General features: G+C 38.9%; 1 protein-coding gene across 2 annotated transcripts in view; it reads right to left on the bottom strand.

Moving 5' to 3' along the window:
- The window catches only part of clu (clusterin), a 54282-nt gene extending 51079 nt beyond the window's left edge, over positions 1-3203 (bottom strand). The window contains exons 1-4 of one of the 2 annotated variants that reach the window (XM_051960921.1): positions 3011-3203; positions 2469-2617; positions 2093-2263; positions 1629-1799 (exon numbers count right to left, since the gene is read on the bottom strand). In XM_051960921.1, the coding sequence (XP_051816881.1) occupies positions 1629-1799; positions 2093-2263; positions 2469-2617; positions 3011-3128 (609 nt within the window). In that variant the 5' untranslated portion in view covers positions 3129-3203. The remainder of the gene's footprint in view (positions 1-1628; positions 1800-2092; positions 2264-2468; positions 2618-3010) is intronic. The other variant, XM_051960922.1, reaches the window with a different exon arrangement.
- Between the last annotated feature and the right edge of the window lie 11512 nt (positions 3204-14715).

Raw genomic sequence — 14715 nt, 5'->3', positions numbered from 1 at the left:
TGTAGTCCTTAAAGGGGAACTTCGGTTTTTTTCAACCTGGGGTCTGTTTTCATATGTCTTTTCATACATGTGAGTGATGGAGAAATGAATTTTCGACATAGCTGCAGTATTTAGCCAGGCAGGCAGCTTCGCAGCTCAGCTAGCAGCTCAGCTAGCAAAAAGTATGGGGCAACTTGCCCCCCCCCGCGTCAAAGTCCGCCCCAATGTGCTTTTTCCCCCCTACACTGATCGGCTCGGATAGTCTCAACGAGTGTCCCACAACATGCTAGAGATGAGAAGTGAACGAAAACCTCCACATTACTTGGCGATTGCGCCAAAATCGCGCGATTTCAGAACGAGATTTGCTTTCTAGCGTCCTGAGATTTGGATACAGACCACAACAAATAGCGATCGGGGGGGGCAAGTTGCCCCATACTTTTCGCTAGCTGAGCTGCGAAGCTGCCTGCCTGGCTAAATACTGGAGCTATGTCGAAAATTCATTTCTCCATCACTCACATGTATGAAAAGACATATGAAAACAGACCCCAGGTTGAAAAAAAACAAAGTTCCCCTTTAAAACGGCTTTATCTCCAACTTCAGTAACTAAATACTTAGCTGTCCAATTTTTGTTGAAAATCCGACATTCGAAATCTACCTTTTTTTTTTTCTTTTTTTTTAGCCTGAGTGGACATTTTGAGGGCTAAAGTCGTCTTGTGATAAAATTCAATTACATGATATGCATAATACGTCTCTATGTACATAAATTTAAAAAGAAAAACAACTTCAGAATAAAAGTAATGCTGCTTTAGTCCATCAATGAGGTGAAATTAGAAAGTATGTTTATTTTGTTATTTCCAGTTAACCTTACACTGGGTCAGAGTCAACCAAAGGTACTGTATGTGGCCTGGGCCATATGATGCCCAGGTCTGTCATACACCCATTCACACAACAATGGCACTGGGGCTGCTATGCAAGGTGATATACTCAGAATATTCATTCTGAGTTTTGTAAATGATCTACACTTAACGCCTTGGTACCTTAGTGGTACTCAAAGCACTTTACAATGTTTCCCTTACACCCATTCACACACCAATGGTACCGGGGCTGCTATGCAAGGTGCTTGCTTGGGGTTCAGTGCCTTACCCAAGGACTCTTGGGCATGAGGCACGATGGCTGCACTCCATCTATATTAGGTCTTGTTAGTGTGGTTCACTGTCCTGGCTTCCTGGGACATTTAGTGGAACTACAGAATAAGTGCGGTTGACACAGTGAGAAAGATCTCTTGTGCATTACACTTCTGTCTGTTACTAATAATGCCTACACCTTTCCTAACAGGACAAAGTCAAAATGACTGCAGTGAAAAGACTTATGTGCTCTATTTAAAAATGCCTCCAGGCCTGATCAAACATAAAATTACTTAACTTTGAATCATAATTTGTTCATGAGCACACATTCACATGTGTGTACATGAACAATAAACTGGAATTGGAATTTCAAACTTAAAGGACTTCCTGAATGAATTCTGTTCCACAGATACAATGAGGGTTCAGAATCTCTTGAACTATATAATATCTTATGACAAGGTCACAATGACAGACTTTGTGGTAATTGTGCATTAAACTCATGACTGATAGACATATAAACAGTACCTTCATACTGTCTGAGAATATAGTATCCACACCATCGGCCATCTCTGTATATTTTTCCTCCAGGTCTTTGAACTCTCTGTTCTGTCGTTGTCCTTCCTGCATCAGGTCGTCGATCTTCTCCCCGTTGATCCAGATGGCGAAAGGAGATGTTTTGTTTAGCACATCCTCCAGCTACAGACACAAGGATCATGTTTAATTTCAAATTAAACCATGTTTATTAATTAGCATATTATATCAGGATAGCAAGACAGGAGATAGATAAGAGGTATACTATACTCATCTGAAACATATTCTCACATATTTAAGAAAAGAAAATCATTTCATCTTAAGAGTGTCCTATAGATCACCAACAGGAATGTGTAATCAACTACATTTAATCAGCTATAAAGGACAATACTGACCAGCTACCATCCAGACAACAGTCAAGTGCAACACAGTACACAGTATCCTATTTAGTGCCTGACCTGGCGTCCCACCATTCCAGATCCACTGCTGCAGGTTCGGGAGTAGTATTTAACACAGGTGCTCTTCAGACAGGGCTTACACTCCTCCCACAGCCCCATCATGGTGTCATTACAAACCTCCTCCTCCTGCGCCAGCTTAGCCTCCATCTTTTGAGCTGTATGCATCGCTTCCTACAGCAAAACCAGTAAAGCACTGGATTTAAAATTTAACGGTGAATTTGCTAGATTAAAGCGAGGATCCTACAATCTGTAGATACCTCAGTTATGACAAAAAAAGGCTCCATCTCTGTGTTTGCACACATTGTGATCACTGTTGCACCATTTAGTACATGGCATTAATGCACTGTTCTCATTCTCACTTTAATAATATTATTACCTCCTTCTGCTCCTTGGTTTTCTCCAGGGCATCCAAAAACTTCTTGTGGTCTTCTGAAGATTTCTGCATCACACTCTTCATCTCCTTCACTCCATTAATAGCATTTTCGATCTGTTTGTCCAGATATTTTTCTCCCTGAAGGGAGATTTCTGCAAACCACATAGACAGCTGGTTAACTTCTGCAACTTGTTTCTGCACTTTTGCCATGAAAGTGAATCTTTTTCCAAATAGACTGTGAGAGTTACATGTAATATTTCTGGTTATTATTTATTGTGATAGTTTGTTTAATTTGCTCAATATGCCCTATTATCGCTCACACAGTCTCCTAAATCACCATTTTCACATCTCCATTAACAATCACCTGAGGTACTTTTTCTATAGTTCTCCAAAAGCTTTATTACTTTCTGAGACTATAGGATGATTTCAAGGGTTCAGTTCAACCAAAATACGAGGTAAAGCCAATATCTTGTGGTTTTGAGTTTCACTAATAATCTCATATAAAGAAAATCACTAAGTAATCCCATTTCATTCTATAGACTTACGATTGAGATCCTCTCTTGATGGCAGCAGGAGACAGTTGGCTGACACCAGAAGAAGAGACACCATGGCCAAAGACCCCTTCAAGCCCTTCTTCTTCATCATCATCATCATCATTAACATCCTCTCTGACTCTCACAGGTCCAGCAGGCAATGATGAAAAAAACCTGGAAAACAAAAGGCACAAAAATATTAATAGAGCACATTTTCCACTAATCACAAGGTTGAAGATTAAATTTCTGGCCCCTCCAGATGTCAGAGTGTCCTTGGGCAAAACACTGAAACTGAAGTTGCTCCCAATGACAGGCAGGCACCTTACATGGCAGCTCTGTTGCCATGTGTGTGTAAATGGGTGAATGAGAAATACACTGGAAAGCACTTTGAGTACCACTGAGGAAGAAAAGCGCTATTTCAGTGCTTTACTGCACAGATTGGCTGTACAGATTGGTGTTATTGTAATGACAGTTCATCTCCACCAGAGAGCGACATAAGCCACAGAGAAACCAGACAAAGCTACGCAGTAGAAAAATGACCGTGTTTGCTCAGCAGTTTCCAGCCTTGCACAGCAAAATATAAAAAAACTGAACAAACCAATACTAATAAATAATTCAAAGCCATACCAAATGAAAGGATCATCATCTTCTTCTTCTACAATTTCCATCAATAAAGTGGAGACGTTCTGACTAAACTGACCTCAGATCAGTGTTTCCTGTGATACTGGCCATGCCTTTCAAATCTATTACATAAAGAGAACAGCAGGCTCTTTCTGTGTTTACCCATTTTTGTCTGACGTGTGTTTTGTCAGCTGCCCGTTTATTCAACAATGACAGATTCAGCAGAGGGTGACTGTGGCCTCTGATATTTTTTCTTTCTCCTCACACCGACAGACAAGATGGACAAAGAGAGAGAAATTCATCCGACACATGGACTGACTTTTTCTGCTCTCTGTGCAGCATTTCCCAGGCAATACAAACATCTCTCTGTGTCAGTCTAATTTCTGTTGAATAATTCTGCAGTCAGCCACGATCCTCTTTTTCCCTCGAAACACAAGGGGAGCAGCCTAACTGCCACTGTCAAGCATAGAAATGACAATATTTTACAGTTGCTGATCTTGAAGGGTCACTGGTGACCTTGGAAACTTGCTGATTTACTGTTACTTTATGCTGCTTTCTGTCACATCTTGAAGCATTCATCAGTAGGAGAAGCTTGATCAGTTGTCAGAATGTTCATCTGTTTGTCTACCTGTAATCACATGACCAAATTCCACCTTTAAATTAGCCACTAAACTATCTTCATGATTGCTTGAGCCACAGAATGCAGTCAGATGACCTATTTTGTTTTCAAATCTGTTATTAAAGCCATGTTGAAAAGGTTGCAAAGCTTGGTACACACACATATATTAGAATATGATCAAAATGAATTTAAGATTGTTGAGCTTTACTTCTGTTGCATTAAATTTGGTAGAGATAGTTATAAACACCAATGTCTATTGACATCCATCCATTATCTATACACCGCTCAGTCCTCATTAGAGTTGTAGGGGGCTGGAGTCTATCCAAGCAGTCTTAGGGTAAAGGCAGGAAGATAAAGAAGGGTCCTGGTATTGGCTCTGTGTGTTTCCACAGTAAAGTTAAGTTTGTGATCTGTCATGTTGAAACTTTCTCCTTAACTGTGGCCACAAAATTGGAAGCTGACAAAATGGATACAAAGACAAGCAATGTCTTTTGTTTATGAGTCAATATACTTGAAACAAAACATGTTCTGGGAAAAAAATTAACAAACTACATGTGAAAGTGATTTCCTTTCACTAAAACTGAGGAGTCCAGCCCAAACCGTGAAATTAAAAGTACACTATGTGACCATCCACTCTGTCACTCTCCCCGTCTGCCTCTAATTTGCTGCTTTCTAGGCAGGTTGTGGAGGAGGGAATCATCAGCAGCACTGGCAGGACCCAAGTCTGGAGTGTCAGCGCCCAGATAGCAAACTATGGGTGAATCAATGTTGAATCTATGTTGAGACCTAACGTAGAAATTATACAGAAAGCGCAAGGTTGATAAAATGTTGAGTCAACGTTTGCTTACATAGATTACATGTTTGCAAACAAAGATTCAACATTAATTAAACATTGACGTGTCAAACATTTTAATTAAACCAAAATACAATGTAGATTCAATGGCATCTTTTAAACACAAACTTCAATGTTGACAAAATGTTGTTGAATCAACGTTGATCCAACCATCAATCTTCAACCGTAACCACAATTCAACCTTCTTAACCCTAATTCAACATTGATTTAACATCTTTTGCTATGTGGGTGAAGTGTGATTTATGGTTGAAAAGCAAACGTTGACTCAACATTTTGTCAACCTTGCGCTTTCTGTATAATTCCTACGTTAGGTCTCAACATAGATTCAACATTGATTCACCCATAGTTTGACAAACTGGGTGCTGCTTCCTAAACATTCTCTAGTGCTCAGTTACTGGTTCTGTCCTCCCTGGGACGCCCAGCTAGTTTTGCACCATACAACACTCTTCATCTTTCCACTTGTGCACTCACTTACCCCTGCCATTGTTAGTTCAGGTTCTATTATATTTTTCAGTACAAAATTAGTTAATTGGTTTTGTTGCCCGTGTGTACCTTATTTGTCATCAGTGTCCCAGTTTGTTAATTAATTCTGTGGAGTTACTGGAGTTATTTGTTTTCTTATCTAATCTGTATTGAATATCATACAAACAAAACATCTCATGTAACTAAGTTCATATGTAAAACTAATTCCAGTGAGCGAGTGTTAGCTCATCTCCTGCAGTGATTTTTGGTCATTGTCACCTGCTCGCCCACCTCCTGTTTCTATGGAAACTGGCAAAGTATGCAGAGCATGTTGTCTTTGCACAAGATTTGAAAAAAATCTATCCAATCAACACAAAACATTTTACATTAATTTGTCAGTTTATCTCTTAATCTACAATTTCCCCACTTCCCCATTTCATTCCTTGCTGTCTGACTGTATATGTGCAGGATCAGCTTATTTCACATGTTATTGGCGAGAAACATTCAAACCTACGCCATTTTTGCAACTGCATCACTCAATCAAAGAAGGTAGTTAAGATTTGTTGGGCATCATTTTACATAAACTGCCCCAAATATTCAGCCTCTCAGATGCGTAGAAACTTTTATATCTGTTTCTGGTTCCCAGTCGGTCTCATATCCAGCAGCTGCTGCTCACTGTCCCTACTATGCTGCTGCCCCCGTACCTGCTCAATACCCTGGTGGCTACCTTCCAGGGTCAGTGCAGCCAAGTTTGCAACCTGGTGCACCCCAAGCCTACAGCTGGGAAGCTGACCCTGTCAAGCCTCTTCCTGTTGAGACCTAACAATCTTCATCATCTTCAACTCTTGGTGCCCCTGGAGATGCTGAAGCATTTGGTCCCAGCAGTGGGTTAATTCCAGGCCCTCCAGCATCCCATCCCTCTAATTCTTTTTCCAAAAAGCATTGAAGCATTTTGTATGCTGAAAACAATGTAATGATTCTACATGTCTGTGCCTGTACAGAGGACAGAAAAGATAAGAAACTACAACTTTACTGTGTATTTTCTTGAATTACATATTAAGGAATTACTGTTGTTGTACTATCTTAAAATGGGTTACATCATAGTAATCACGAGGCATTGCTTTTTTGGATGATGTACTATAATTCAGTCCTGCATTGAGGCACGGTTGGGTTTTCTCACCTTTGCACAGCTCAGCACAATGAGAGTTTGTGGAGTCTACGTTCTTGTGACATTAGAGATAAACTCAAAGCCCTGATGGTATTTCCTGGATATTTCTGCAGTACTATAATCTGCAGTGAAAAACAAATCAATGTCACTGCCTGTTCAAAACCAAGCAGGACTGGACATCCACCGGGAGAAAAGAAATTTCCCACTTACTCCTCCCTGTATGAGCTCATGTGTTCAGGAGTTAAACACATAAACTATGGCACAAATAATGAGGTCATTCTGCACATGACAATAAACTTCTGGCTGAATTACAGCAATGCCAGGAAGGGAAAGGTTTGTAAACACGAAATTATTGCTTTTCAGCAGCCTTTTCTAATGCGAGCAAATAAGTCTTGATGCGCACCAAGGGGAAAGAATGAGCAACACTGAAGAGGAAAGGAACGCAGACTGAGCCAGAGAGAGTTAAACGGAGTAAAAAGAGAGGCAGAGAGGAAGTTAAACAAATAAAAAGGTAATTTACTATGCAGAGACAGGCTGCACTATTTTCCGAATACCAACTGCAGGGATCCTGGTTACACAAGATCAACACTCCTCCACTCCAGATGTGCCTGCAAGGCTTTACACAAAGCTAAACTTACAAAAGCGAAACACCAATCAGTTATATGACAGTACATGGTGCTACCCACAACCTGTTTTTCATGGTGAACACTTTCACAAGTGTTTTCTACAAATCCAATTCTAAAAGAAATGATTTCACAGTTACTACACAATAATACAACATTATCACACAGCTGCTATTTTTGTTCTGCGGATTGACACTGTTGGTTGATTAATAAATTAGTCCATATTTAGAGAATTATTTACAATTATTTTTCTAACTGATTCATTGCTTAATACATCTCCAGAGCAAATATTTACTAGTTTCAGCTGTTTTTCTTTGTCATATATTAAAGTTATTGTATATTTTTGGCGTTTGGGCAGACAAAATAAAGCGTCTGAAGACATGAACATTTTTACTTTCAGTTTTTACCTCATCGGCACAAAAACAGTTCCTTGCTTCATTATCAAAATCATTAGTTGCAGTCCTAACTTTGCTTGTAGAATGTGTCATATGCTAAATCATAACATTCTTTCATTGTGTAGCATTATTACTGTAACACCTACATGGTGTAAGATATTCTTATATTATCATAATTGTATTTACCCAGATAGCAAACTATGGTGAATCAATGCTGAATCTATGTTGGGACCTAACATAGAAATTATACAGAAAGCGCAAGGTTGATAAAATGTTGAGTCAACGTTTGCTTTTCAACCATAAATCACACTTCACCCACATAGCAAAAGATGTTAAATCAATGTTGAATTAGGGTTAAGAAGGTTGAATTGTGGTTACGGTTGAAGACTGATGGTTGGATCAACGTTGAGTCAACAACATTTTGTCAACATTGAAGTTTGTGTTTAAAAGATGCCATTGAATCTACATTGTATTTTGGTTTAATTAAATGTTTGACACGTCAATGTTTAATTAATGTTGAATCTTTGTTTGCAAACATGTAATCTATGTAAGCAAACGTTGACTCAACATTTTATCAACCTTGCGCTTTCTGTATAATTTCTACATTAGGTCTCAACATAGATTCAACATTGATTCACCCATAGTTTGCCTATCTGGGTATTAATACAATTTTAGTTGCATGGGTGCCCCTCACTCTATTTTTGGAAATATGTTTTTCCACTCTATCATATTGTCTAATATACTGTAACATATACTACTGTTTCAGAAGTTTGGGGTCACTTAGAAACGTCCATATGTTTTGAAAGAAAAGCAGTTTTTTCAATGAAGTTAACATTAAATTAATCAGGTACACAGTCTAGACATAGTTAATGTGGAAAATGACTGTTCCAGCTGGAAACTTTTAATTTTTGGAAATTTTTAATGGAATATCTACATAGGAGTACAGAGGCCCATTTCCAGCAACAATCACTCCTGTGCTACATTGTGTTAGGTAATCGTGTTGAAAGGCTAATTGATGATTAGAAAACCCTCGTGCAATTATGTTAGCACATGAATAAAAGTGTGAGTTTCATGGAAACATGAAATTGTCTGAGTGACCCCAAACTTTTGAACGGGAGTGAGATGTTGTAAAATGTAATTTGTTTCATTTCTTATTCAATTATTCATTTCATTCTCAATTTTACCCTTTCGTCTGTCTGTGTGCTGCTGTAACATGTAAATTTAATCAGCAATATCTTGCATGGTAAATGGCACTTGACACTTGGAGGCTACCCTATTGATGCTTGTTGTGACTGTTAATTGAATTTCAATTGAATTTCCCTTCGGGGATCAATAAAGTCATTTTATTCATTCTATTCTAATTAATTTGCTTCCATATCCTTTCTCAATCCCCCCCCCCCCCCCCCCACAAACAAATTTCCCAAGGCTAGAATAAGAAGGAACAATTAATTAATCTGCATTTGGCCATAAATGGGACACTGGCACATATGGCCTAATTTCATCCTTATTTTAAGTGTTTGGGATTTCTGCTACGAGGATTCACATTGTAGTATGGAGAAATTAAGGTCAGTTCTAAGCTATTGTCAGTACTGTAAAGGGTCATTCTCTCCTGTACTGCTGAAATAGAAATAGAATATAATGCTCTGCATGCATCCTTTATTCCTTCACACATTGTCACTCTGAAATGACATCATTCAAAAGTTTATCATCAGGTTGGTTGTTTATTTTCATTTCTGGCAGCAAGAAATCGCGGTATCTTTACAGTTTACTTGCATTAAGGTGAACCACCACAATAGGACGCCATCCATCCTAATTCCAGTTGTTTTGATCCAGAGATGGAGGTCACACCCATGAGTAGCAATACAAACAGCGTCACCAAAACAGTCATGAAGGCAGCATTCTGCACCATGGAAAACAATGTTCGTGGCACCATTGTTATTACGAATTTTTTACAAGAAACCATCACAGTCTGCACATAAAAGACCATTTTCCCTCTGAGCATCACTTAGCTGCGACACTGAACAAATAAAGTGACTCCCACGTCTGTTTCCTGAGACTCCAGACCATCTGAGGCTGCTCCAGAGTCTCTGCTGCTGCTCTTTATACAGCGGATAACGGGGACGGTACAGACACGTGATTCACCAAGCAGCCTGCTGCCGCTGCTCCGCTGGTGAAGTTGCTTGCCATGTACAAGTCAATTTCCTGTCGCATGCTTTCAAATAAATCACTGGCTAGAATGTTACTTCACAATGTGCTCATAAAGGGAGACAATTTTTTTTTCTTTATTTTATTTCATTTTTTGCTCAGTATTTTAAAACATCAAGTGGCATTAAAAGCTTGTAACTACTGAAGGAATAGCTCAATATTTTGGGGAATGCACTAGCTTGTTTGTCTGTGCAGTTAGTCAATTAGCTTATCTATAGGTTCAAATTTGCAAGATAAATATTAGCTTAGTTCACCTGACTGAGAAAGGCCACTACATAGCACCACAAACTGTTCTTTTCATTCATTTTGCACAGACTAAAAACAAGAAAAGCAACAAGAGAGTGAAGTACTCGTTACTCGTTAGTAGCTACTAGTTACAGTGACACCACCGTTATCTCACAATGATAAGGCAATTCTTAACAAATCCGTGAATTCAGAATATTAGTCACATCACTGCCAAAATCTAATCACTTGTTCCTTGTGTCATCTCTGACCCTCATTGAAAATTTCACCCAAATTCATTTGTCCTGTTTTGAGTAATGTTTTGAACTGACAGACAAACAGACGGACAAACCAGCACTGATCGTCACATAACTCTGTCACATTCCTTGGCGGAGTAATAAGCAATATGTTAGCCAGTGAGCTTTAGTGGAGCTAACTGCTCGCTAACATCATTTCACTAATACTGGGAAATACATCCATCCATCCATCCTCTATACACCGCTTTATCCTCATTAGGGTCGCGGGGGTGCTGGAGCCTATCCCAGCTGACTTGAGCGAAGGCAGGGGACACCCTGGACAGGTCGCCAGTCTGTCACAGGGCTACATATACAGACAGACAAGCACACTCACATTCACCTGGGAAATACAACAAATGTCAAATTATTGTCTTAACAAAACAAAGCTTTTGTTAATCATTTTTAATACCAATTAAAAATGTGACGTGTGAGTGTGTATGTGAAAAGGTGAATGAAAAACATGCTACACATTTAAAATAAGGTTTAAAAGTGTTATGTTAGTGTGTATTTAAATATTTTAAATAAATTTACCTTAATGCTAACATACAAGCTGAGACAAAGCCAAAAACAATAGAAATACATTAGTCCTCATTATTTGCTCTCTATCTACATTTCCTGTGCATTATTTAAATTATTTTTATATAAGCAATTTGATTACTTCTTTCGTGAAAGTGTTTTTTAATGTATGACCTATTAAATTTTTATTTCATTTTGCAATATATTATCAGTAGATTGTTTTAATGGTGTTAAATTAATTTTTTGCCAAAGTTGTATTAGAATTCTAGTTTGAATAATAGATTTTATGTTTTAGACAATAGATCATATGGCTTTGGTTTAGACTCAGTTCCTCTTCTAAAAGTTGAAGAAACAACTTTATTTTGAAATCTGAATGCTTCTTTCTGTCATTTATGTCATTACTCTTTACCACTTGACAGTCATAAGGACTGAGGACTTTTCCAGAAGTTTTGTAATTATTGGCAGGACTTACAGCTTCGAAACAGAGAGCAGACATTTGATTCATTCAGACTGTGGACTCAACATTTTAAATGATTCTGTACCTGCTTATTACCAAACCAGGTTATTAAAACACACTTTCACAACAGTTTTACCACAACTATGTGGCTTGTAATGCAACATTACTGCACAAGCAATATTGATAGATGATCACTGAACAGTAAGATAAGATAAGATAGACTTTATTGATCTCTCAAAGGAGAAATTACTGTTACAGGCTCTTAGGAACAAAAAACAGAGGAGTGCAAAAAGTCACGAAAGTGCAAGTACAAGATATAAATATTGCACATAATAACAACTTACACAGTAGTGTTATACAGTCTGATGGCAGTGGGGATGAAGGACCTGCAGTAGCGCTCCTTTCCTGGCACTGAGGGTGTCTGAGTCTCGTGCTAAAGGAGCTGCATTCAGGCAGCAGGTTTTAATCTTGATGGATCTGGAGACATCCATCGATCCATTATCTATACACTGCTCAGTCCTTCATTAGGGTCGCAGGGGGCTGAGTCTATCACAGCTGACATGGGATGAAGGCAGGGGACACCCTGGACTGGTCACCCATAGTCCATGAGCCAGATAGGTTGGTCGGTACCACTCAGGGGGGCAAATTGCCACCTATACCATTTTATGTGCTACCAATGCATATATCAATTTGGTATGATAGACCCTCAAAGTGGCAGCTTAATGTATTTTATGCAAGTCGCAAGTTTTCGCAGACTGTGTCTCAACAAAAGGGCTAGCCATTTACCAGCCTATCCCTTGCTTTAGTTTGGAAAGAATGTCTTGAACATCTCCAGAAATGCTTTTAGAGTACATTTTGAAATGGGCCTTTGTGTTCAAAACAGAACTTGATGCTATCTAATTTTAAAATGTACGTAAATTCTAATATTTTTTATTGTTTTCACACACCTGTAATAAGCTGTTTTCCCTAATGTTATGAACTGGCTGAGTATATACTGGTGCTATAAACTGTGGGCACGCTGTGTGCTTTCCTAGGTGTTAACATTACAAATAGACCAGACAGATACTGGTACCATCTCAGATGACCAAACCTAAGTGGTACTAAAATGTACATTGGGATAATATAAGTACATTAAGATGGGACAGCATTTCCACTCTAGCAGCTTTATCACTTATTTGTGAAACAGTCACATTCACCATAACTGTGGTTTTACACAATTCATTTAACCCATTGAGGCCCACAGTTGGAAAACTGCAACATTTTTTAAGGCTGTCTAGCTGGATCAATTTCTGACTGAATGTAGACAAAACTACATATCCCAGCACCCCACATTCTGAACTGCAAAATGCAACATTTTTGGCAGGAAAATAATACTACTGTCAGACATACCACATTCCAAGTTCAAACAGTCTTCCCGTGACCCCCCCAGCTCTCTGTTTAGAACAATTTCTGCAATTTTCCAAGTAAGTATTTGACCTGCAATATTTTTTTCTTCATCCTAAAGATGTTTAGTGATAGACAACTCAAATAATTAAAAAAAAAAAAAAAAGTACGATACACTTGATTTTTTAGGGATTTCTTTCAATGGTTCAAAAATCCAACACTGGGTCCTAATGGGTGCTACTTGTTTACACAGGTGTTTCACAGGTCATGAGTAAATTCATCAATTGTGCCATCTATACAGTGTCTATACTGTACATATACAGTCATGGAGCAAATGATCAGACCACCCTTGTTTTCTTCAATTTCTTGTTCATTTTAATGCCTGATACCAACAAAGATATATTACCTGAAGAATGCAATGAACACAACAAAAAATGCAGCTTATTCTATAATACTTTATGTCCTATCTGGTATGCTTCAGCTTTATTGTATTCCCAGGATATATAAGAGGACATTTCATGTCATCAGCAGCACTGCACATGCAAAGACCTAGAACGGTTTCCTGCTGACATTTAAGCCTTAGCACAACTCAGAAGTTGTCAGCTCTCACATAATGCCTAAAACGAAAGAATTATGTGAAGCCACAAAGGCAGCCATCTTGGCACTACTGGAAATTTGCATGAGGGAGAGACAGGTAGCGAAAAAACTGAACATCTCAAAGACAGCTGTTCATTACACCAAGAAAAAACAAGCTAGCTGGTCAGGAAATGTCTTTCTACCACCACATGACTGTCACTCAACCAATCCATTTTCCAGTTGATGCTCACTTCAGCCAACTCACTGGTCAGGAGGAAGCCTGGAGAAGCTACAAACCAGATTGTCTGTCTCTACAGTAAAACATGGGCGTGGATCAGTGACCATCCGGGGTTGTTTCAGTCTGGGTGGAACAGGGCCAATGAACCGGGTCATGTTTGGGGCTACTCTAGAAAACCAGTCTTCTTCCATCAGCTGGAAAACTCTTTCCTGCTCCAATGACTAAATTTTCCAACAAGACAAGGTCAGTTAAAGCCTGGGATGGAGAACCAGAACATTGGAACTATGTCTTGGCCTACTCAATCACGAGATCTAAATCCAACTGAAAACCTGTGGAAAATCCTCAAATGCTAAATGGAGAATCACAAGCCCAAAACAAACAAGATTAATTAGAATTAGTGCATCAGGAATGGGCTGAATGGGCTGTAAGCAATCATCAATGCCATGCCTACTGATGGAAGAACTGAAGTGATTTGGTTATCAAGAAAACCATGGAAAATGTCTGATATCAGATCTGATATTAAACTCTTATGCGCTACTTTTGTAGTTATTATATTTGTCGAAATAAATGTAACTTTAGTGGTACCAGGCATTAAAATGAACAAGAAATTGAAGAAAACAAGAGTGGTCTAAGAATTGTTCATGACTGTATATAGGTTATGGGGTTAAGATTAAAGGTTAACCCTGTTACAAGTCTGGTCAGAGGAATTGATACTGCTTCGTCAAAAACTGGCTGAACACTTCAGCTCAAGCTGTTCCATTGCCACTGAACATCAAGCTTCATGTTCCAACAACAGTGGCATGGACAACATTGATCGCAATGAAGAGACACTGTCTGGGGCTGGAACATCACACAGGGCAAATGGGATAATTGTACAATCAAAGGTGTACGGCTCAATGCCTGAGCCCAAACCCACAAATGTCATCCAAAAAGACAAGAGATGACTATTGAACCAGGAGTGGTGGTTCAATAGTCTTCTCCTCCAGTTTACAGTGGAGGAGAACACACTGGCCCTGTCCCAAGGCCACATGTTGCCTTAGAGTGTGACAAAGTACTGAGAGATGCTTGAGCAAAAAACCTGCT

This window comes from Acanthochromis polyacanthus, chromosome 16, assembly GCF_021347895.1.
Source record: "Acanthochromis polyacanthus isolate Apoly-LR-REF ecotype Palm Island chromosome 16, KAUST_Apoly_ChrSc, whole genome shotgun sequence".
Classification (NCBI taxonomy): domain Eukaryota; kingdom Metazoa; phylum Chordata; class Actinopteri; family Pomacentridae; genus Acanthochromis; species Acanthochromis polyacanthus.
The sequence above is the reverse complement of the archived record's forward strand: the minus strand, read 5'-3'. Positions and strand labels throughout refer to the sequence as shown.